This window comes from Erinaceus europaeus, chromosome 8 (genome assembly GCF_950295315.1).
Source record: "Erinaceus europaeus chromosome 8, mEriEur2.1, whole genome shotgun sequence".
NCBI lineage: Eukaryota > Metazoa > Chordata > Mammalia > Eulipotyphla > Erinaceidae > Erinaceus > Erinaceus europaeus.
In genome coordinates this window covers 111,522,134-111,547,451 of record NC_080169.1, presented here as the reverse complement: position 1 = coordinate 111,547,451, position 25,318 = coordinate 111,522,134, and the positions used below count along the sequence as shown (strand labels likewise).

The window sequence follows — 25,318 nt, the reverse complement described above, 5'->3', positions numbered from 1 at the left end:
AGGGCAACAACAAGGGCAACAAAATGGGAAAAATAGCCTCCAGAAGCAGGGATTTATAGTGCTAGCACTGAGCCCCCTGGAGACAAAAAAGAGAGAGAGAGTGAGAGAAGAAAAAAAAAAAAAACAGTGACAATGAAACAAAGATGGGAAAAGTCTGAGCTAGGCAAGTAAAGAATTTATTTTTTATTTATCAAAAGAGAGAGAGAGAGAGAGAAACTAGAACACTACTCAGCTCTGGCTTACAGTGGTGCTGAGAATTGAACCTGGGAGCTTAGAGCCTCAGGAATGGAAGTCTTTTGGCGTAACCATTATGTTGTCTCTCCAGCCCAACAGTAACATGCCTTCAATCTCACCAGATTACTGACTGAATAGTTGAATGCCTGGTAATACTAGGCCCAAGGGACAGCAGCTACCCTCAGCCAAAGCAGTGACAGAAGAGAGAGGAGGACTCCAGAGACACAGACCTGTTATCTAGTAGGATCCGCTTGTAGATATCGATTGCTTCTTGGTAGTGAGACCGCATGTAGTGGATGGAAGCCAAGCTCAGCTGATCTTCTGTGATATCCTGGAGGTTCTGATGAAAATTCATCAATTTCTTCTCATCGTTAAACTAAAGTTGTGTGAGAGAAAAAGGCTCACGTTAGAGGGCTGCTAGGGAAAGAATTCTCTCTACCATAGAGATCTGAACTCCTTCTTTGGTTACTTTCTCTCCCTCCTATCTCCCTTCAGTTCCTTGTCTTCATCCTACTCTTGATAGAGAAAGAAAATAGCCTCTGAAGACATAGCTTTGGCAAGGGAATGCTTTTAATGAACAGTTTATTTATTATTTGAGTTGTCACCCTTCCTCTTATTGTCTTCTGTTTCCTTCTAGTTTCTCCCTGTTCTTGTTTGACAAGCCTTTTTCTTCTCTCCTCCCCTCCTCTCATTATCCTTAAATAAACCAATCCAATAAGTAAATATTTTTTGAATTTTTATTTTTATGTCACCAGAGTTATTTGTGGTGATCTACACCTGCATGATTCTACCTCTTCTTCTTCTTCTTTTTTTAATATTTATTTATTCCCTTTTGTTGCCCTTGTTGTTTTATTGTTGTAGTTATTATTGCTGTTATTGATGTCGTCGTTGTTGGATAGGACAGAGAGAAATGGAGAAAGAAGGGGAAGACAGAGGGGGGAGAGAAAGATAGACACCTGCAGACTTGCTTCACCGCCTGTGAAGCAACTCCCCTGCAGGTGGGGAGACGGGGGCTCAATTCTACCTCTACTTATAGATTTTTTTCTCCCATAAAGGGTGAGAGACAGAGAGAGAAGGAGAGACAGAGAGATATATATATAGAGAGAGAGTGAGAAAGGAGAGACAACACTGCACCATTTGATCTGCTGTGAAGTTCCCCTCAAGCATGGTGCTCCCATGTGGTGGCAGGGTGCCCAAATCCAGCTCTCCTTAAGTGTTTTTTTAAAAAAGGATGTGGGAATCAGGCAGTAGCACAGCAGGTTAAGCACACGTGGCGTAAAGCGCAAGGACTAGCATAAGGATCCCGGTTTGAGCCCCCAGCTCCCCATCTGCAGGGGAGTTGCTTCACAGGTGGGGTGATAAAAAGAGTGATAAGAAGAGGAAGAAAATATTTTTAAAAAGGGTGAAATAAAAACATAAATACCTTATGAGCTAAGTGGAAGAGGAGGCGGTTTTGAAGTCGACTTTTTGGAGCTAGGGAGAAAAATACAAATGGCTTATTAAAAAAAACTCAAATTTTCTCACTTCTTACTTAGTCTATTGTAGGAATGGCATGAGACTTAGAGAAGTCTACCCAAATTCTCACCTAGTAGATTCAGTTGTGCTTCTGCTTTAAGCAGGTAAGAGAGTGGTGGTATGGATCGACCTGTCAACTCCCATGGAGCAGAGAAGCAATTACAGAAGCCAGATAGTCTACCTCTGTACCCCATAAAGATCTTTGGTCCATACTCCCAAAGGGATAAAAATAGGGATGCTTCCAATAGATGATATGGGATACAGAACTAACGATAATTAAATAACATATGGGCAGTGGGAGTTGTATGGAATTGTACCCCTGCTATCCCACAATCTGTCAATCATTATTAAACCAGTAAAAAAAAAATTTTTTTTTTAAAAGGTCTGCCCTCGATGCATTCTGCCTAACAAATTCCCAAACATTCCCTTGAATTTGACTTCACTTTCTCAACATTTCTTTGAATTTGACTTGACTTGTACTCTAACTACTCTTCATCCTCCTTCATTTCCTTTTGCCTACTCAAATGTGTAAATCTGAGTGTAGTCCTCCTAAGTTAGTTGACCATCTTGACAAGTAAAGCCAAAAGGAAGGTGCCTGGATTCCTCAAGCTGAAGTTACTTGGCAAGAAACAAGTATACAATCAGCAGTCATAAGGATTTCAACAACCACGCCCAACTCTGCTGGAATGAGGGAGGAGTAGGCAGCATAGAGATGAACTCTTCCTTTAATCATAATGGTGCTCAAGGCCAAGAATCTTTTCCTCTTCCTCTTCCTCCTCTTCTTTTCTTCCTCTCCCCCTTCTTCTTCTTCTTCTTCTTTCTAACCAGAGCACTACTTTGCTGATGGTACTGAGGACTAAACCAGAGACTGCAGAGCCTCTGACATTCATGGCTTTTTGCATAAGCATTTATGCTGTCTCCCCATCCCACAGGTCTAATATTTTTTGAAGAGAAAAAAAAATTTTTTTAGCTTTATAATGTCTCTTGGTTTATTTTTCTCAGTAGAAAAGGGAATTTTTCATAGCAGCATAATTTATGAAAGCCCAAACTTTGAAGCTACCCAGATGCTCAACAATAGATGAGTGGCTAAGAGAGTTGTGGTATGTATGCACAATGGAATACCACTCAGCTGTTAAAAATGATGAAGTCATCTCCCTTGCCGTCATCTTGGATGGAGCTTGAAGGAATCATTCAATTGATTAAGGTAAGCCAAAAAGGGAAGGACAAATACTGGATGATCTCACTTGTAGGTAGAGCACAAGAAACAAGGACACAGAGTGAAAACACAAAGTAATACTTGGGATAGGTGTGGTGTATTGCAGCAAAGTAAAGGACTCTGTGGAGGATGGCCAAGAGGGAGGGAGTGGAGAGGCTTCGGTCCTGGCACATGATGGTGAACAGACCTAAGCTGGGGGTGAGAATGTTTGCAGACACCTGCCGTAGTTTATGAGAAAGTCTACCCAGGTGTCAACAGCTGTGCTGTAAACCATTAACCACCCCTTAATAAAAGAAAAAGAAAAAGAAAATTAAATAAATTCTCAAGTCTCTAAAAATGACTCACTGTCAGTGATCAATACCAGAGACTGACAAAGTCAGTTTTACCTTTAAATCCAGCTACCTCAGCTTGCTTATACATCCCAAGAAAAAAGTAGGTACAGGCTAGGTTCACCCAGACTTCAGGATTGCAATTTTCCTCTTTAGATGCATTTTCGTATTCCTGAAATAGATAGTAAACAGTAAGCACTTCCATATTACCTGGTGGTGAACACTCTCATTTCAGCTAGGCAGGTTCTTCAAATAGCCTTAGATTACATTTTTCAAGTAATACATGGAAAGATTTTAATAGGCTAGGAAGAAAACATAATGGTTCTGCAAAAGACTCCCATGACTGAGAATCTGAAGGTTCAATCTCCAGTACCACCATAAGCCACAGCTGAGCAGTGCTCTGGTCTCTCTTGTTTTGTATCTTCCTCTCCATACCTCTTTCATAAATAAATAAATTTTAAAAATTCATTTGGGGGCAAGGTGATGACACATCCAGTTAAGTACATATGTTTTCATGTATAAGGTTTAAGCCCCCGGTCCCCTCACCTGTAGGGAGGAAGCTTCATGATCGGTGAAGCAATGCTGCAGGTGTCTCTCTTTCTCTCTCCCTCTCTAGCTCCCTCCCCTCTCAATTTCTCTCTGTTCCATCAAATAAAAATTTATATAAAGTAAATTTTATATAGGCGGGGATAAATAGCATAATGGTTATGCAAAGAGACTGTCATGCCTGAGGCTCGAATGTCCCAGTTCAAGCCCCCGCACCACCATAAGCCAGAGCTGAGCAGTGCTCTGGTAGAAAAAAATAAAATAAAATAATAAAATAAAATAAATTTTATATTAAATATAAAAATAAACTCATCATTCATACATTAAAAAGTGTTTTATGTAAAATAATCTCTAATTTTTATCCAGGTTCACAGTCCTGTAGCTTGTTCATTGGCTGGGAAGGATTTTAAATGACCAAGACAACTTCTAAAACTATACCTGAAAATATAATACTTTCAGTAGCCAGGTGGTGGCACACTTGGTTGAGCACACACATTATAGTGCCTAAGAACCCAGGTTCGAACCCTTGCTACCAACCTGGAGGAGGGAAGCTTCAGAATCAGTGAAGCAGGTGTCTCTCTGTCTCTCTCCCTCTCCATCTTCCCTTTACCTCTCAATTACTCTTGGTCCTACCCAACAAAAATAAGGCAAATAAAATCAAAATAATAATAGTAACAACACCTCCTATAAATAAATAAGGTAAACTTTTGAGAAGAGATTCATTAATTTTTTTTTATCAATATAACTCATTTTTCCTGATTGAAGATTTTACTTTAAGTACTAATGGTACTATGCTGTATAATAGCATTGGTATCTATCTAAAAGCAAATATTAAACATGAGAAATGAGAACCTTTCTCAGCATCAGAGCACAGGGCTTGCATGCCTGAGGTCCCAGAGGTCCCAGGTTCAATCCCCAGCACTGCTATGTACCAAGGCTGAACAGTACTCTGGCCTTTCTGTTTTAAGAATTAATCAGTCTTTAAAAATACAAAAGTACAGGGCAGGGGTAGATAGCATAATGGTTATGCAAAGAGATTCTCATGCCTGAGGCTCCAAAGTCCCAGGTTCAATCCCTTGCACCACCATAAGCCAGAGCTGAGCAAAAAAATTTTTTTGGCGTAATGCACCAAAGTAAAAGACGCTGGGGTGGGTGGGTGGAATATATAGATCCAAGAAGGATGACAGAGGACCTAGTGAGGGTTGTATTGTTATATGGAAAACTGGGAAATGTTATGCATGTACAAACTATTGTATTTACTGTCAAATGTAAAACATTAATTCCCCAATAAAGAAATTTAAAAAAATACAAAAGTACATAAATATTAAAAGCAAACCCAATACATACATGTACATGAACATAAAAGGTTTCTGAAGCGACATGGGTTTTGTTTATTTATTTTTATTGTCACCATGGTTATCAATAGGGCTTGGTGCTGTTACTAAAATTCACTATTCCTGATGGCCATTTTAAAAAAATATTTATTTATTTATTCCTTTTTGTTGCCCTTGTTTTTTTGTTTTATTTTTTTGTTTGTTGTTGTTGTTGTTGATGTTGTCATTGAAGGATAGGACAGAGAGAAATGGAGAGAGGAGGGGAAGACAGAGAGGGGGAGAGAAAGACAGACACCTGCAGACCTGCTTCACCGCCTGTGAAGTAACGCCCCTGCAGGTGGGGAGCCGAGGGCTTGAACCGTGATCATTACTCCGGTCCTTGTGCTTTGCGCCACCTGCACTTAACCCTCTGCGCTACCGCCTGACTCCCCCTGGTGGCCATTTTTTCCTTCTTTTTTCTTTTCCTTTCTATTTTATTGGACAGAACAGAAAGAAATTAAGAGAAGGGGGTGATAAAGAGGGAGAGAGAGAAAAAGACACCTGCAGCACTTGCTTTACCACTTGTGAAGTTTTCCACATGCAGGTGGGAAGCAGGAAATCGAACCTGGTTCTTTGTGCATGGGAATGTGTGTATGTTTATTTTCACTCACCTCCAAAGCTCTCTTATAGTCACCAAGATGAAAAGCACAATAACCAATCCAGAGATTGGTGTCCTGTTCTTGCTCTCCAACATGACGTTTGAACTGTAGGTGAAACATTCAGTTAAAAAAATGACGAACAGATCTGAACAGCCAGCCCTTTAACTAAATCCATACCTCAGCTCTTTAACTAAAACCATACTTGTAATTATAACAAATTTATATTTATAAGCATCTCTCATTTATTTTTCTGTATTTATTAACATCTTACTCCAAAAAATATTTAAGAGCTATCTTCATTGTAATTCAGAACAATATGTAAAAAATATAAAAATTATGTATAGAGGCCCCGGGAAGATAGCTAGCATCATGGTTATGCAAGACGACTCTCAGTCCTGAGACTCTGAGGTCCCAGGTTCAATCCCCTGAACTAGCATAAGTAATAGCTGAACAGTGCTCTGGTGAAAATAAATAAATAAAAAGATTTAAATAAAATTACAGGTAGGGGGGCCAGGCAGTAGCTCATCTGGCTAAGTGCACACATTACAGTGTGCAAGGACCCAGGTTTGAGGCCCTGGTCCCCACCTGTAGGGGGAGAGCTTCAAGAGCGTTGAAGCAGGTTTGCAGGTGTCTCTCTATCTCCCCTCCCCCTCTTGATCTCTGGCTATCTCTGTCCAATAAATAAAGATAATAAAAATTAAGAAAAATTAAAAGTGTTAGAAAAAAATTACAGGTAGGGCCAGGGATGTAGGTGGGTGGTGGAGCATATGATTTCCACATATGAGGCCCTGGGTTTGATTCCTGGCACCACACACACACACAAAAAAGTATGGATGTGAAACATTTCCTGCCAAACAATAAAGAAAGGCTAAAGCAATTAAACAATGAATCCGAGGACACACAGGTGTTAAGTGCAGTAACAGGAACCTGAAGTAAAAATCTGCCTCCAGAATGCACTTTCTCATCATCCACGCTCCTGCAGCAACATCAGACATCGAGCCTGTTCCGTCAGTACAGACGTGTACTTATTTACGCATAGGGTGCAGCCTTCTAAACAATGAGAGGCCAAAGTACCACTCTGCATCTATGAGGGTGTGTGCATGCTTACTTCCTTCTTAAATTTCATTTTATTTATTTTGGATAGAGACAGAATTATTGAAAGGGAAGGGGAAGCAGAGAGGAAGAGGGAGCCAGGCACCGGCAGCACTGCTTCACTGCTCATGAAGCTTCCCCCTGCACATGGGAACCAGGGGCTTGAACTCAGGTCCTTGTGCATGGTAATTGTGTGCTCTACCTGCTGTGCCATCACCTGGCTCCTATTTGTTTACTTTCTTGTCTTATTCGGTGCTAGGGGTCAAACCCAGGGACACACACAGGCAAGGCATGTGCTCTGCCTCCCCACTGCTTTTGAGTGAGCCGCCTCCCCAGTCCAAGCAATAAGCTTACACTGAGAACAGCTCAGTAAATCACCCTGTGATCCTTGAGCAGACTTACAGGGGCCTCTAACGGTTAAGGGTGCTCAGAACACCAGCCTCATGTCTACCACGAACAAATATTTGTGAATTATTCAGTCAGCAAAAAGAAAGTCCTGGGAGTTGGGCAGTAGCAAAGCGGGTTAAGTGCATGTGGCACGAAGTGCAAGGACCGGGGTAAGGATTCTGGTTCGAGTCCCCGGCTTCCCACTTGTAGGGGGGGGTCGCTTCACCTGTGGTGAAGCAGGTCTACAGGTGTCTGTCTTTCCCTCCCCCTCTCTATCTTCCCCTCCTCTCTCCACTTCTCTCTGACCTACCTAACAACAATGACATCAATAACAACAACAATAACTACAACAACAATAAAAAACAACAAGGGCAACAAAAGGGAAAATAAATAATTTTTTTTTAAAAAGGAGAGAAAAAAAACCCAAAAACTAAACTTTTGAAGAAGTTTGAATTACCACGATATGGTGAGGTTTTCTCAGTCTACATGATGATACATCCAAAACATGGGTGAAACATTAACTGGTGAGTTATCAAGTGTTTATTTATAAAACCTTGCTGCAGAGGACTGGTGCTGTGGCCTCTACACAGTGAAGATATCCTGCAGTGCTTTCTAGCCTGGCATCACTATTTCAAAATAGTGCAAATCTTCCTCTCACCAAATACTGTGGATCTGAGTACAATGTTTCAAGCCTGAAGAAGTTCTTAAGATTTCCCTGCCTTTAACCTGGGAATCACCTGCAGTCACAGGAGAGAGCCCATGAGACTTTCCCACCCCAAACCAGGGCAGTCACCAGTCCCAAACAACCTCAGCACTTTGGTTCGTCTAAGAATACAAGCACAGAGCAGAGCCTCCCTGACAATCTGAAGGCAGAGGAGCATTACCCAACAAGGACAATGTGGCCATTACCTTAAAGCAAAGAAAAAAGAGAGACAGAGACTGACATAAATTAGGTCTATGCCTATGATCAGGGTATTGATTTCCAGAACATCAACTCCCCCACTTCAAAGATGCTAACACCAGAAGAGTTAATCAAGTTACTGAATAATACACTAGTGGGCTGGGGAGACAGCATAGTGGTTCTGCAAAAGCTTTTCATGCCTGAGACTCCAAGGTCTCAAGTTCAGTCCTCATCACCACCATAAGACAGAGTTGAGCAGTGCTCTGGTCAATTTCTCTATGTATATCTTTCTGTCTGTATCTCTCTCATGTGCCCCAGAACCTCACCTCTCCACCAGGGGAAGTCCTACCACACCAGGGGAAGATAGAAACAGGCTGGGAGTATGGATCAACCTGTCAATGTCCTTTTCCAGTGGTGAAGCAATTATAGAAGCCAGACCTTCTACCTTCTTCACCCAATAAATAATTTTGGTCCATACTCCCAGAGGCATAAACAATAGGGAAGTTTCCAATGGAGGGGATGGGACATAGAACTCTGGTGATGGGAACTGCATGGAATTATACACTTGTTATCTTAAAATTTTATCATTATTCAATCACTAATAAAATATTTTTAAAAGTGAGGACAAATACTGTTAGCCAATAAATGATCAGTATGAGTGAGAAAAAAAAAAAAAGAGAAAGGGGGGAGCCGCTTCACAGGCAGTGAAGCGGGTCTGCAGGTATCTATCTTTCTCTCTCCCTCTGTCTTCCACTCCTCTCTCCATTTCTCTCTGTCCTATCTTAACAACGACAACATCAATAACAACAACAATAATAGCTACAACAATAATAGCTACAACAATAATAAAAAGCAAGGGTAACAAAAGGGAAAGTAAATAAATATAAAAAAATTTTAAAGAGAAAAAACGTTTTTTTCTAAATAAAATACTAGTAAGACACAGAACTATACAGAAGGTGAAGAGAGATTTATAATGCTAATTAATAGTACTCTTGTGTGAGTCGGGTTAAGTGCACGTGGAGCAAAGCTCAAGGACCCGCAAAAGGACCCCGGTTGGAGCCCCTGGCTCCTCACCTGCAGGGGAGTCGCTTCACAGGTGGTGAAGCAGGTCTGCAGGTGTCTTTCTCTCCCCTTCTCCGTCTTCCCCTCCTCTCTCCATTTCTCTCTGTCCTATCCAGCAACAACAGCAATAACAACAACAATAAACTACAACAATAAAACAACAAGGGCAACAAAAGGGAATGAATAATTAAATAAATGAATAAATAAATAAATATTAAGAAAATATATAAACAAGAAAATGTTAAAAAAAAAAAACTACTTTTGCAGATAGATTCTGAGGAATATGACTGAGGTCCTGCTTTGCGGAAATAATCGTAGCACTTCCAGCCAGGCTTGTTGTGAGGCATATACCCTTCACTCTCCTGTCATACATACCTCCCTCAAAGCAGCCTGTCAAAGTGCAGTGCCACTGAACCATCTACAGCAGAGACACTGAGGCCACTTGTCTAAAATGCAGGTTCCTTGGTATCATTGTGGACTGATTTTGTTAACCCCAACTTGCTCTATATCAGACTGGCTACAAGGTGGCAGCCAACCTCTTCTATGGCTCATGCTGGGAAAAGCAGCAGAGAGAGTCCCTTTCCTGTCAAGTAACAGCACCCTGATGAGCTACAGGGCTGGAGGGGGGGCAGGTTTCCAAAAACCTGTATGTCTGTGCCTGTTAAACTGGTGATCACTTTTCACTGGTATAAGAAGAGCCAAGCTGGGGTTGGTGAATACTGCTCCTATTTGCTTACAACTGGATAAAAATGAAAATAATTGGGACCAGTTGGTGGTGCATCTGGTTGAGTACACATGTTAAAATGTGCAAGGATCCAGGTTCAAACCCCTACCTGCAGTGGAGAAGCTTCACAAATGGTGAATGGAGCATGTCTGTAGGTGTCTCTCTTTTTCTCTCCCTATCTCCTCCTCCCTTTCAATTTCTCTCTGCCTCAAATAAATAAATCAATAAATAGGGGGGGCAGATGGTGATGCACCTGGTTAAGTGCACACATTACAGTGCACAAGGACCTGGGTTCAAGCCTCTGGTCCCCACCTGCAGGGGGAAAACTTCACGAGTGGTGAAGTAGGGCTGCGGGTGTCTCTCTCCTTCTCTATCTCCCTCTCCCCTCTCAATTTCTCTCTGTCTCTATCCAATAATAAGTAAATAACCAAAATTAAAAAAAAACAAATCAATCAATAAAATATTAAAGAAAAATGAAAATAATTTGAAAAGAAGGAAGAAATAACTCCAAAGGAGATGGGTTCACTGGATGCTGACTGCTGTATACAGCGGAGTTGTGCTCTATCTTATCTCTCTCAGGTGAAACTCTCTACCTCATTTTATAGAAATGAAACAAATCTCTTCAAAAGAAAAGGGCCTGGGCAGTGGTGTTCCTCACTGAGCACACATGTTACTATGTGCAAGGATCTAGGTTCAAGCCCTTGGTCCCCACCTGCAGGGGGAAGCTTCATGAGTGCTGAAGCTGTGGTGCAAGTATCTCTCTGTCTTTCTCTCCCTCTCTATCTCTTCCCCCACAATTTCTCTCCACCCTGTCAAATAAAAAGAAATAAATAAAAATAAAAGTGTTCTAGATCGTATTTAAAAAGAAAAAAAGTCCAGGGTCAAGGAGATAGTGAAGTGGAAGCTCACTAGACTTCATGCTTGAGGCCCTAGAAGTCCCAGGTTCAATGCTCAGTGCCACCAGATACCAGAGTTGAGCAGTGCTCTGGTACCTCTCCCATGAAAACACATAAATGCATCTTTTGTTGTTGTTGTTGTTAAGTTGCTATACTGCACCAAAGGAAAGGGCTCTGGGGAAGGAGGGGAAGGTGAGGGGTGAAGGAAGTTTGGGGATCCTGCAGCATGATGCTGGAAAAGGACCCAAGTTGAGGCAGACAGTGCTCTGCAAACATTTACCATGAGGAGATGAGACACTGTACCCATGTGTCAACAACTGTACTGTAAACTAATAACCCTCTCAAAGTGATAGGAAGAGAAAAAGGGAGATCAAGAGGGGAGAGGTAGAAAAGACGAAAGAGGAGGAAGAAGAGGAGGAGAATAATAATAATAATAACAACAACAGTAAGAATAATGGCTGGGGAAATAGCTTAGCTGGTAAGAGTACCCTATGCTGGAGTCGTGTTCTGCCCTGGTAAGTGTGCATGTGTGTGTTGTTACTCTCCATTTCATATAAAATAGAAAAAATACATATTTTTATGAAAAGACTTTCATAATTGAGGCACCAAAAGCCCTAGGTTCAATCTCCAGTGTCACCATAAGCTAGAGCTGAGCAGTGCTCTGGTTGAAAGAAAGAAAGAAAGAAAGGAAGGTCTGGGAGGTGGTGCAGTGACTAAAGCATTGGACTCTCAAGCATGAGGTCCTGAGTTCTATCCCTGGCAGCACATGTACCAGAATGATGGCTGGTTCTTTCTCTCTCTCCTATTTTTCTCATGAATCAATAAATAAAATCTTTAAAAAATATAAAAGAGAGAAAAAAAATATATATATATGGCTAGTGGGTGGCACACCTGGTTAAGTGCGCAAGGACCCGGGTTCAAGCCCTTGGTCTCCATAGGCATGGGGAAAGCTTCATGCGTGGTGAAGTGTGTCTGCAGGTTTCTCTCTCCCTCTCTATCTCCCACTCCTCTCTCAATTTCTGTTTCTATCCAATAATAAATTTTAAAAATTAAAAAAAAATATATATATCCATTTTAACAGTTTATCCTTTTAACTCATCTTCAGTCACCTCTACAGTTAGTCTAGACTGGAATCCGTGTCTGGCTAGATTTACAGGGGGTTCCTTAAAGAAGCTCACCTTTGCCAACAGCAGAGCAGACCAATCTTGCTCGAGCACCCACCTTTACCTCTGCCCCCACCCTCAACAGGCGACCTTCCTGAGACATTACCTCCAGCAGGGTGATAGCTCCAGTGAAATCTCTTTGCGAGAGCAGCTCTTCCAGCTTTGGGATCTTCCCGCTCTTCTTTTTTCTTTTGTCTGCCTGCATCAGGTCCCCGCCCACGGCGGGTTTGGCCCTTGAGAGCATCTGGGGGGTGGGGGTGGGGGGAAGCAGAAAAAACAAACAATCCAGCTATGTGAGCTGACTCCGAGGATGAGGAAGGTGTCGATTAAGCGTGACAGTCCCAGGATGGCCAAGTCCGACCCTTGCCCACGAAGTCACAGGGAAGGCAAGTATTTCGGGGTAAAGGGTCATCACCCCGAAGCTGGAGCGGCTCCCAACTTCTGGATCACCCCCAATTCAACCGCAGACAGCAAACATGCTTCTGCACAGCCCAGGCCTCACACGGGGCAGCGGTGGGGAAGGGATGCACAGAGGGCAGCAAGCATCCAGCTGTTTCCAGCTGCGAGGCAGGGGTCCCTATCCGCTGACACCCCTGGACTTGGCCCACAAGATGCCCCGGCCTCTCTTTCTCCAGCGCCAGGGCCTATTCCAAGCTCCACCCCCCTTCACTGTTCAGAGCCACTGACCATCTTGGCGTCGGTCCCGGGGCCCCTTGAGGCAGGTGGACAGCACCGGCTGGGCGTGAGGTCCTCTCCGCATCAGCACCGCTCTTCCGTCTCCACGGCAACCCCTCCGCCCGGCAGGTCCGTAAGAAAAAAAGTGCTCCGGAGGGAAACAGATATGACTCGGTATATTGGTTCTGCACTGCATCTGCCGTTGCAAGTGGGAAATAGCTTCTGGGAGAAGACTGCCCAGTTATGCGAAGCAATGGAGAGTTCGAGGGTTCATGTCGAGGGTTTGATGTGGGAAAACCTGAATGAAGAGCGGCATTGTTGGGCCAGATACACTTATTTTCCGGGGGAAAATAATTTTCAAGGACCACTTCCGATCAGAGCGCGGCTGGGAGCCAGAGCAACGAGGGGCTCTGGCCGTCACGTGACCTGGGGCTCGGCGGGTGCTGGAAGTATATAGGGTATAAAGAACAGGCCATGGCCGGCGCCGCTATATTCCATCGCTGGGGAGCCAGAGACGATCTGAACTGCCCCTGCGGCTCCAGACAGACTATGACCCACATAGTCAACGACTGCCACCTCTCCAGATTAGTCAACGACTGCCACCTCTCCAGATTCAAAGGAGGTCTCGAAACTTTACATCAGGCTCCACCTGACGCTGTTGACTGGCTATGGAAGAAGGGCAAACGCTAGAAGAAGAAGGTATAAAGAAAACTCAGCTCAGGGAGTCTGGCAGTGGCACAGTGGGTTAAGCGCACTGGGCCCAAAGCTCAAGGACCAGTGTAAGGATCCCGGTTGGAGCCCCCGGCTCCCCACGTGCAGGGGAGTCCCTTCACAGGCGGCGAAGCAGGTCTGCAGGTGGCTATCTTTATCTCCCCCTGTCTTCCCCTCCCCTCTCTAGTTCTCTCTGTCCTATCCAACAACAACGACATCAATAACCACAACAAGAGTAACAAAGGGGAAAATAAATAAATATAAAAATAAAAATAAAAAAGAAAATGTAGCTCAATAGGGAGTTCAGCAAAGCAGTTTCATATTTCTGTAGTTATGCCCATTCTCAGTGAGGAGCTGTAAGGACTGTGGATCCATTCAACAATCCCATTCCTGAACCCACCTGGCACATGTGCGCAGATATTTTAATAACCTCGACAGATTAAAATTTATGTATGTATATATGTATACATACACACACATATTTCGCACCTGAGCTCTGATCAGCTCTGGCTTATGGTGTTGCAGGGGACTGAACCTGGGACCTCAGAGTCTCAGCCATGATAGTCCTTTGCAGAATGTTTATGCTGTCTCCCCTACCCTGATCCAAATGTTTTGTGTGTTTGTCGTGCTAAGCCCCAGCTTGTTAGAGAAGGCTTCAGGGGAGAACTTTCCAGGACCTTCTGGCAGGAGAAGTGTCCCTTCCCTCTTTGGAGCTGGTCTCCACTGCTGGCCAGTGTCCTGAGTCAGAATTGGGGTGCTTTGCCCCCTCCCTTCCTATCCCTCTCCTCACTTCACTGCTCACTGATTTCTGTGCTGTTATTGTTGTAATGTGGACTTGTCCTCATAAGATCACCGTGCAATCATACACAATTTAAGTCTGAAAGTGAAGTCTGCCCACATAAGGTGGCAGCTGAGATAAAAATTAATAAGCCCAGGTATGGCGATCAGGTGAACAGACACCCTCACTCGTGACCCACTCTCCCCGCCCCCACAGGAGCCTCTGCCCCTCACAGAGGCAACGACCTGTAGTGTGTCTCTTCTTTCTGTGTGTTTCTCTCTAGCTTCTCCATCACTTGGTTAAAGATATTAGCAAGTGCTGTTCCTTCCCAGTCCCCTTATTGTTTACTCAGCTCAGGAGAAGGGTAGTTTAAATTCCAATGGGGAGAAGTGCGGCGTGTTCAGAGTATGAACTCTTCTACCTCCCTTTGGCCAAAGAATAAAACTTTCCCTTTTAATTCCTTTCTTTTTTATTACGCGTGTTTTACTTATTGCCTCATGGGACCAATAAAAAAAAAAAAAAGAAACCTAGAGTCATAAGGTGGAATGTTTCCAGAATCTCTGAGCAATAAACCTTATTATCAGTTCCCCCAAGAGAGCCTCTTTTGCCATGTGCATGACTCAGGTTTGAGCCCGGTCCCCACCACACTGGGTATGCTGTAGTCTCTTTTCCTCTGTCTCACTCTCTTTCTATCTAAAAAAGTCATCTTGGGGAGATGAAGCCCCTGTAACGACAAGCAAAAAAAAAAAAAAAACAACACCCAAATATGGTCACTTGTCAGGATTCAGGGATGCCTAAGTCTCATGTTACTAGCATCTATAGCAAGAGAAGGTAAATGATACACATAGTATAGATTGATTGATTGATTTACTAACTACTGGGCCTCCATGCCTGCACAGATCCAATATTCCTGGTGGTCCTTTTCCCCCCTTGTTATTTCTTTTCTAATAGAAACAGAGAAGGTTGAGGCTGGCAGCACTGTCCCAGTTTGTGAAGCTCCCTACCTGCAGATGGGGACTGTAAGCTCCAACCTTGTGCATGGTAACATGTGTGCATGGTAACATGTGCATGGTAACATGTGTGCATGGTAACATGTGTGCGTGGTAACATGTGCGCTCTACCAGGTGTGCCATTGCCTGGCCTCTGCAGTGGTGATGGTGGTGGTGGGGTCACGTTACCATTCACCAGTTGGTGAAGCTGGTCAACTTTTTTTGCCTTCACTTTGGAAGGAAGGCAGTTCACCTGGTGAATAATGCTTCTGGGTTTTACTGCAAATCCACCTTTATCCTTTCCTCTGGTTTCTAGAAAGATTTGCACCTTTGCTTCCTTCCAAAAGCAAAGATGCAGGAAGACAAGTTCAGCTGGTTTTTAAGCTTTCTGGTCTGTAAAAAGGCTGTTCAAGTCCAGGTTCCATACTTAGAACCTCTTACATCATAACAAGGAAGATACTCACATGCAAAGAAGGTTTCAAGGTCTTCTATGTTCCCCAAAGCTGGCAACTAAATGTTAGCTGTGATATTTTCTTGGACCAGCTGGGTATTACCAAAACTGAACTCCAGATTTCACTCTTGTAGTGAAACGTCCATAAGCCTGATTAAAGACCACAATCCTGGGGCAGGGGATATAGTTCTGCAGGTGTGAGGTCCTGGGTTAAATTCCTAGCACCTCTCTCTAAACCTTCCCTCCCACCACCACAATTAAAAACCAACAAGAACCCTCACCAAAGTCTATGGGAAGAACAAGACAGGACTGGCTACATAGCTTACTTGGATAGTGCACTGCTTTGCCACATGAGCCATGAGGTTTGAGTCTGACCCCACTGCATTGAAGGAAGCTTCAGGGCTGTGGTATTTTGCACTCTCTGCCTCTATCTAAATATCTGTGTGAGAAGGAGAGGGTGGTAAAAGAAGAAACACTACAGCACCACTCCACCATTGCATGTGCCCCCATGTAGTTGCCTGGACCTCGAACCCCAGTCCTCAAGCTCGGAAATGTGCATTCTCTCTGGTGAGCCACCTACCAGCCCTTCCACTTCATGGGTTCTGACAGTCTTTCTCTAGATCTGTTATCTGTAATCTGTCCAATAACAGTCCTTAGTGCTTTGTGTTTGGGACCTTTGTGACTATTTGTAAGTGTGCCATTTATTTAATAGCTACATATCAATTCACACCAAAGCTGAAGAGTTTAAAACTGTCCATATCCTCCTCAGCCATGCTTTCTGTCAAAGGGCTGTGAGGTTGCTGCTGGCTCAGTTCTCCTCTCTCTGAGAGGGACCAGGCAAGAGTGCACCTGGATAAACACACACATTATGGTGCACAAGGACCTAGGTTCAAGCCCCTGGTCCCCATCTTCAGGGAAAAGCTTCAGGAGTGGTTAAGTAGGCCTGCAGGTGTCTCTCTGTCTCTTTCCCTCTCTATCTCCCCTCCCCTCCTCCTCTCAACTCCTCTCTGTCTCTATCCAATAATAAATACATAAGGATATTTTAACATTTTTATTGAGAAAGAAAGAACAATAGATACAGCACTGCTCAGCTCTGGCTTATGGTGGTGCCAGTTCTCAGGTTTACTGAGACCTTGGGCCTCAGGCGTGAAAGTCTTTTTGTATAGCCATTATGCTTTCTCTTTAGCCTTTAAAATTTGTTTAAAGTATTTTATTTATTTATTGGATACCAACAGAAATTGAGATACAAAGGGAAAATAGTGGGAAGGCGAGAGAGAGAGAGAGAGAGAGAGGAGACCTGCAGCCCTATTTCATGACTTGTGAAGATTCCCCATTTGCAGGTGGGAACCAGGGACTTAAGCCTAGTTACTTGAGCCACCTGTTTGTTCACCCCCCACACACACACACACATCAGTTTTCTCTGTCTGCTGAACTTCTAGTCATGTGGTGTTGTGACATGACCTGAAGGACTGGACTGCATTCTGAAAGTGGCTCAGCCCCCTACCCCAGCTCCCTCCCTCCCACCCCCAGACCTGGCTAGCTGGTGCTGATTGATCAGGAGGCCTTTGTCTCCTGCCACTTGAAGCGGCCCAGCAGGCTGCTTGAGTCTGTAACACTGCAGGGAACACAGCCTATTCGAACCTCACACCCTGCTGGTCACACCCACCAGCCCACCTGCTCATGGGAGGGGACTCCAGGAAACACACACACACACACACACACACACCCTGCCCTCAGGCAAGACATGCTGGCAGGCACTGGCGGGTTGTCACATGAGGCCACCGTCACCAAGTCTGCCCCCCCCATCTGTGATTGAACTTCCTCATTTCAACACTACCCAGATAGTTTGTCCCTTCTCCTATCCAGTTAACCCTTTTGCTGTCCCTATAGGGCCACCCTTAACTAAGCTTTTCCCAGGGGAAGAGCCTGGGGGAATCTTCCAGTACAATCATGGGAGAGTCCCTCAGGCTAGTGGAGGGGTGACTCATGCTTCTAAGACTTCAGGGCCATAAGCAGCTGTTGGCACTGGACTCTGGACTTTCCCTCTGACTCACCCCCACACACATGCAGGCTTCCCTGAGGGCTGCACAGAGCTGAGTCACTTCCTGGGTGTTTTGCTTCTCTTCCTGATGGATGAGTCCATCCAGTCACCAGTGGAGCCGGAGACCAAACTCAGTTTGTTAGCAATTGTAGCTCCCTGCCCCCCCCACTCCTTACCCCCAGGTTTGTGTCTTGAAAACTTCCACAGACATTCCAGTAGAGAACAGCAATAAGGGCTGAGGAGACAGCATACTGGTTATGCCAAGAGAATATTGTGCTTGAGGCTGTGAGGTCTCAGATTCCATCCCTGACACCACCATAACCCAACGCTAGTCAAGCAGTGCTCTTGCTGTCTTTCTCACTATGACTAAAACAAAACAAGAAAAAGAAAAAAAGGAGTAAGAGCTGGGGAGATAGCATAACGGTTATGCCGAAAGACTTATGCCTCCTTCTCCAAAGTTCCAGGTTCAATTCCCCTGTACCATTAACCAGAGTAAACAAAACAAATAGCAATAAGAATCAAAACAAACAAACAAGAAAACAAAACAGTCAAGGGTTGAGGAAATAGCATAGTGGTTATTAAGCAAAAGACTTTCCAAACTTGAGGTTCTGAGGTCCCAGCTCAACTCCCCAGTACCACCATAAGCCAGAGTAGAGTAGTACCATGAAAAAAAAATCAACAAACAAAAAATAATCTCTTCCAGGGCCAGGTGGCAGCAAACCCACCAGAGTGCCTCCGTCTCCACTGTAATATAATTTGAGGAGAGGAAAACTATTAGCATCCTTATTGTTAAGATAAAACCTTGTACTTCTGAATATCTGTTGGGTTTTTTTTTTTTTTTTGCCTCCAGGGTCATTGCTGGGGCTTGGTGCCTGGACCACAAATTCACTGCTCCTGGAGACCTCCCCACCCTTTGTTGCCCTTGTTTTATCATTGTTGTCATTGATGTTGTTGTTAGATAGGACAGAGAGAAATGGAGAGAGAAGGGGAAGACAGAAAGTGGAAGACAGAAAGATAGACACCTCCAGACCTGCTTCACCGCCTGTGAGACGACCCTCCTGGGCATCTGGGGGCTTGAACCAGGATCCTTATGCTGGTCATTGCACTTTGTGCCACATGCGCTTAACTCGCCGCGCTACCGCCCGACCCCTGGAATATCTGTTGGTTTTTACTATAGTTTGAGCATCTGTTAGAAGACGTTTCACCTTTTGCACACGTTTACTGCAGCTTGAATGTCTGAAGAAAACACGAAGCACGTCAGAGCAAAACTGTGATAGAAAACAACAAGGTGGGGGTAAAAAACATAAAGGCTCTGCATAGAGGCTCTGAAGTCCCAGGTTCAATCCCCCACACCATCATAAGCCAGAGCTGAGCAGTGCTCTGGTAAAAAAAAAAAAAAAAAAAAAAGAAAGAAAGAAAGAAAGAAAAAGAAAGAAAAGAAAAACAGGTAGTAGTGTACAAGGATGCAGGTTCAAGACCTAGTCCTCAAATGCAGGGGGGAAGCTTCATGAAGGGTGGAGCAGGGCTGCAGGTATCTTTCCTCTCTCTCCCTCTCTCTCTCCTCCTCCCCTTTCAATCTCTCTTTCTCTATCCTGTGATAAATAAATTTAAAAAGAACAGAGAAACCATGATGACTCAATGTCACCCTTTAGAAAAGAAAACAGACAAGAACCAGGAAGCAAAGGGCCCCGGGCAGTGTCGCATCTGGGAGAGCACACTTGCTACCGTGTGTAAGGTCATGTGGGTGCAAGCCCCCAGTCCCCACCTGCAGCGGGAGACTTCAGGAGCAGCGAAGCAGTGCCGCAGGTGTCTCTCTTTCTTGTCCCCACTCTGTCTCTCCCTTCCCTCTCAATTTCTATTTCTATTAACAAAAGAAGGAAGGGAATGGGGGAGAAAAGGTATATCTTAGATATCTAGCTGACCGCAGGTTTTTCTGTGGCTCTTTCAGGTCTTTAATTCTGTCTGTCTCCAGAGTGCTGTCCGACTGACTACTGGGCTTCCCTGTCCCCATCACTCTGAGGTGTTCAAAGTCTTGGTCCCCATTTCTCTCTGGAGTCACAGTGAAGAGTCTGGTGGGTCACAATCAGTGGGTGCCACCAGGCACCATGGCCTTCTGATGGTCAGAGGCCAGTGGGAATGGCCGTAGCCTTTTGAAAGAGTCCCAAAACCACATATTTTTAAAGTTCAAGATCAATAACACACACAATTACTAGTAAGGAGAAGAAAAAGAAAATTTTATTTAAGAAGAGAAAAACAGGGAGTTGGGTGGTAGTGTAGCGGGTTAAGCACACGTGGTGCAAAACTCAAGGACCGGTGTAAGGATCTTGGTTCGAGCCCCCTCCTCTTCACCTGCAGGGAAGTCGCTTCACAAGCGGTGAAGCAGCTCTGTAGGTGTCTTTCTCTTCCCCTCTCTGTTTTTCCCTCCTCTCTCCATTTCTCTCTATCCTATCCAATAATGACATCAATAACAACAACAATAATAATTACAACAATAAAACAAGGGCAACAAAAGGGAACACATAAATAAATAATATAAGAAATACTAAAAAAAAATAAAGAGAAAAACATTGGCCCAAATTAACCTCCTCCTCCATGAGTGGGGGTGAAGGTTACATACTCAAGTTGTTTCTAAATCTAAAAATTCCCTCTCTCAGTGCTCTTTTTGTTTCTTTGTTTTTATTTTTACCAGAGCACTGCTCAGCTCTGGCTCATAGTGGTGTAGGGGATTGAACCTAGGACTTTGGAGCCTCAGGCATGGGAGTCTCTTTGCATAACCATTATGCTATCTACCCCCCTCCCCCCAACCCTGCTCTCTAACTTTTTAATAAAGTCCCCTTCCTTCCACTTATGTGTAGAACACTGTTCTCCAGTTAGTAATATGCTATAAGGTCCATTTGCCAAGTTTGGACCTTCTTTTCAATGCAGATAAAAAGGGTTAAACTAGAATTCCCTTCTTAATTCAGAGTCCCTTTATTTTATTTTATTTTATTTTATTTTATTTATTAATTTATTTTGCCTCCAGGATCATTGCTGGGGCTTGCTGCCTGTACCATGAATCCACTGCTCCTGGAGGCCACTCCCCCCCCCCTTTTGTTGCCCTTGTTGTTGTAGCCTTGGTGTGGTTATTATTGTTGTCATTGATGTCGTTCGTTGTTGGATAGGACAGAGAGAAATGGAGAGAGGAGGGGAAAACAGAGAGGGGGGAGCAAAAGATAGACACCTGCAGACCCGCCCCATCGCCTGCAAAGTGACTCCCCTGCAGGTGGAGAGCCAGGGGCTCAAACCAGGATCCCTAGGCCAGTCCTGGCTCTTAAGCGCCATGTGCGCCCAACCTGCTTAAATTTGTAGATGGCTCTGGGTAGTATATTCATTTTGTTGTCGTTAATTCTTCCAACCCATGAACATGGAATATCTTTCCACTTCTTTGTGTCTTTTTCAATTTCCTTGAGTAGTGACTCATAATTTTCACAATACAAATCTTTCACTTCTTTGGTTAGGTTTACTCCTAGATATTTTATTGTTTTTGTTGCTATAGTAAAAGGAATTGATTTCTGGATTTCAACTTCTTCTAACTTAGTGTTTGCATAGAGGAATGCCACTGATTTTTGAATGTTAATTTTGTAGGCTGACACCTTACTGTATTGCCTGATGATTTCCAAAAGATAATTGCTGGATTCCTTCAGTTTTTCTATGTATACTATCATGTCATCTGCAAATAGGGAGAGTTTGACTTCTTCTCTTCCAATCTGTATGCCTTTAATTCCTTGCTCCTGCCTGATTGCTATGGCAAGAACTTCCAACACTATGTTGAATAGTAATGGTGATAGTGGTCAACCCTGTCTAGTACATGATCTGAGTGGAAATGCTTCCAGTTTTTCACCATTGAGTATGATGTTGGCTGTAGGTTTGCCATATATAGATTTCACTGTCTTCAGGAATTTTCCATCTATTCCCATTTTTTGTAGTGTTTTGATCATAAAGGGATGTTGTATTTTGTCAAAGTCTTTCTCTGCATCTATTAATATGACCATGTGGTTTTTGGTCTTGCTTTTGTTGATGTGGTGGATCACATTGATTGATTTACGTATATTAAACCAACCTTGCATGCCTGGGATAAACCCCACTTGGTCATGATGAACAATCTTTTTGATATACTGCTGTATCCGGTTGGCTAGAATTTTGTTCAATATTTTCGCATCTATGTTCATCAGAGATATTGGTCTGTAGTTTTCTTTTTTGGTTGTGTCCCTGTCTGCTTTTGGTATCAGAGTGATGTTAGCTTCATAGAAGCTGGCAGGGAGTATTCCAGTGTCTTCAATCTTCTGGAAGACTTTTAAAAGTAGAGGTATTAGTTCTTCTTTGAAGGTTTTGTAGAATTCATTTGTAAAACCATTTGGTCCAGGACTTTTATTTTTGGGAAGGTTTTTGATAACTGTTTCAATTTCATTAGCTGTGATGGGCCTGTTCATGTTATCTACTTCATCTTTACTAAATTTTGGAAGTTCGTAGGTATCTAGGAAATCATCTATTTCTTCCAGGTTCTCTAGCTTGGTGGCATAGACTTGTTTATAGAAGTCTCGCATGATATAGTGAATTTCTGTGTTGTCTGTTGTCATATCACCTCTTTCATTTATAATTTGATTTATTTGGGTCTTCTCCCTTTTTTTGTTTTGTGAGTCTGGCTAAAGGTTTGTCGATTTTGTTCACTCTTTCGAAGAACCAACATTTACTTTCCTTGATCTTTTGTGAAGCTTTCTTATTTTTCAATGTTATTGATTTCTGCCCTAACTTTAGTGATTTCTGTCCTTCTGGTTGCTTTAGGGTTCCTTTGTTCTTCTTTTTCTAGGTTTTTAAGATGTGCAATCAGGCTGTTTATTTGTGCTTTTTCTTGTTTCCTAATGTGTGCTTGTATGGCTATGAACTTCCCTCTCAGTACTGCCTTAGCTGTGTCCCAAATATTTTAATAGCTTGTGCCTTCATTTTCATTGAACTCTCGAAACATTTTGATTTCTTCCTTAATTTCCTCTTTGACCCAGTAGTTGTTAAGAAGTGTACTGTTGAGCTTCCACATTTTGGGACTCTTACTAATTTTTTGTTGATTGTTAAGTGTTAGTTTAATTCCACTGTGGTCTGAGAAGACGCTAGAGATGATTTCAATGTTCTTGAATTTGCTAATGCTGTCTTTGTGGCCTAACATATGGTCTGTCCTTGAGACTGTACCCCTGTGACAACTGTACCCCTGTGACAACTGCCCTGTCATTGTTTCCCTAATTAAATAATCAACAGATAATAACGATTAGAAACAACAAACAACAGAGTTCCTCCCTGAAGGTAAACAGAGACACCCCCCACCTTGTGGTGCATGTACTTTGGGTGGTCCGTTTGTCTGTCAGTGACCATGTCTTCTCTGAGAAATGTGTTGTTTCACTCTCAAGTAAAGATGAGGTTAACCCTTCCTTAGAGATCTTCCCCTTTCTCTCTCCTTGAAGCTCCAGGCCCCGTAGCTCAAGCCCAGATCTAGCCTATTGCAGAGGCCCACATGTGCAGAGATACCCACGTGCAAGGATCTATTGCAGGAATCAACATTGCAGAGATCCACGTGTGAAGAGATCCATTGCAGGGGTCTAATGTACTGAGATCCACATGAGTATTGTGAGAGATATATTAGTGGGATCCAATATGCAGATACCCATGTATGCTAATGTAGGGTTGCAAGGTGCAGTGATCCACATGCTCAGAGATCTATTGCAGGGATCCAATGTGCAGACATTCATATTTGTAGAAAGAAATCTATTGCAGGGATTCAGTGTACAGTGTGAGAGATCTATTGTAGAGATCCACACATACAGAGAGATCTGCTATAGGAACCTAGTGTGCAGAGATTCATAGGGTGGACCACAGCAGACATACCATGTCTTTTAGAGTCTCTTAGCTCCCCTAGTATGACCCACTGGGAGAGTTTTCATCTTGTGTAACTAAAACTTAAGCTTCAGTTTTTACTTAACCACTTGTGCTTGTTTAGGTAGGGTTTAACCTGTAGGAAAAATGACCTTGCTTCTTTAAGAAATCCAGGTGCTGGCCTTGAGGAAGTTATTGTGGGGCAAACAGCTCCCACCACAGCAGGGCCCCTAGCAGGGACTGTTGGTCAGGCGTAGGCTGCTCCCAGTCTGAGGGAAACTTATCTGAAGAATGTCCAGAATGGACACCACTCTATTCACAGCCCGCACCTCCCCAAGCCCCAGTTCCCCCTCCACAGTGGCCCCTTCCTTGCCCTGACCCTCCATAGCCCTACACACAGTCTGGGGTAGGGAGAGGGTGTTAAGATTGCTAGCTACCAGACTCAAACCCATTTTCCTCTCACTGAGACTGTTTCCTTGAATATTGACTGGCTCCCAGGTCTCACCAGGTGTGACAGGAAGCTGGGCCATTTTTCATGTCTTAATATGAGAGAAAGAGAGAGAGAGAGAGAGAGAGAACCACGTGTGCAGAGATACCCACGTGCAAGGATCTATTGCAGGAATCAACATTGCAGAGATCCATGTGTGAAGAGATCCATTGCAGGGATCTAATGTACTGAGATCCACATGAGTATTGTGAGAGATATATTAGTGGGATCCAATATGCAGATACCCATGTATGCTAATGTAGGGTTGCAAGGTGCAGTGATCCACATGCTCGGAGATCTATTGCAGGGATCCAATGTGCAGACATTTCATATTTGTAGAAAGAAATCTATTGTAGGGATTCAGTGTACAGTGTGAGAGATCTATTGTAGAGGTCCACACATACAGAGAGATCTGCTATAGGAATCTAGAGAGAGAGAACCAGGGCAGCACTCTGACACGTATAGTGCTGGGGATTAAACCCAGGACCTTGTGCTCCAGATCAGAACAAATTATTGGGGTTTACAGTCAACAATATTTATACACCTTTTCCATATTTGGGAGCTACTCTCTTCCCTGATCCAGCTTTCTGGTCCTTTTTCCAGCCATGACATCATCTCCCCAGACAATAACTAAGATCCACCTGCATATCAGATTTCAGACTCAGGGGAAACAAAGAAACAAACCAACAAACAAAAACCTAGTATAGCCACAGGCCCTTTGGAATTTAACTAAAATATGCCTACTAGCTATCTGCAAAATGGAGGACCCCCTCCCAACTCTTCATCTGCACTACTCCAGCCTTTTGCTTCATGATTAGTCAACAACTTGTTTGGCTTTATATGTTAACTCTTTTTTCAGCCACCAGGTTCCAGATGCTACCATGATGCCAACCAGACTTCCCTAGACAGACAACCCCACCAATGTGTCCTGGAGCTCTGATTCCCCAGAGCCCTTCCCCACTAGGGAAAGAGAGAGACAGGCTGGGAGTATGGATCCACCTGTCAACGCCCATGTTCAGCGGAGAAGCAACTACAGAAGCCAGACCTTTCACCTTCTGCATCCCACAATGAGCTTGGGTCCATACTCCCTGAGGGATAAAGAATAGGAAAGCTGTCTCCTTTCTTAAAAAAAAAAAAAAAAAAGAATAGGAACGCTATCAAGAGTGGGGATGGGATACTGAGTTCTGGTGGTGGGAACTGTGTGGAGTTGTACCCCTCTTATCCTATGGCTTTGTCAATGTCTCCTTCTTT

General features: G+C 43.6%; 1 protein-coding gene across 1 annotated transcript in view; it reads right to left on the bottom strand.

Annotated features, from left to right (window-relative positions):
* Positions 1–12,923, bottom strand: part of IFT56 (intraflagellar transport 56) — a 64,777-nt gene extending 51,854 nt beyond the window's left edge. The window contains exons 1-6 of the mRNA XM_060196656.1: positions 12,725–12,923; positions 12,144–12,281; positions 5,825–5,917; positions 3,352–3,466; positions 1,658–1,707; positions 465–610 (exon numbers count right to left, since the gene is read on the bottom strand). Of these exons, the coding sequence (XP_060052639.1) occupies positions 465–610; positions 1,658–1,707; positions 3,352–3,466; positions 5,825–5,917; positions 12,144–12,281; positions 12,725–12,727 (545 nt within the window). The 5' untranslated portion in view covers positions 12,728–12,923. The remainder of the gene's footprint in view (positions 1–464; positions 611–1,657; positions 1,708–3,351; positions 3,467–5,824; positions 5,918–12,143; positions 12,282–12,724) is intronic.
* Between the last annotated feature and the right edge of the window lie 12,395 nt (positions 12,924–25,318).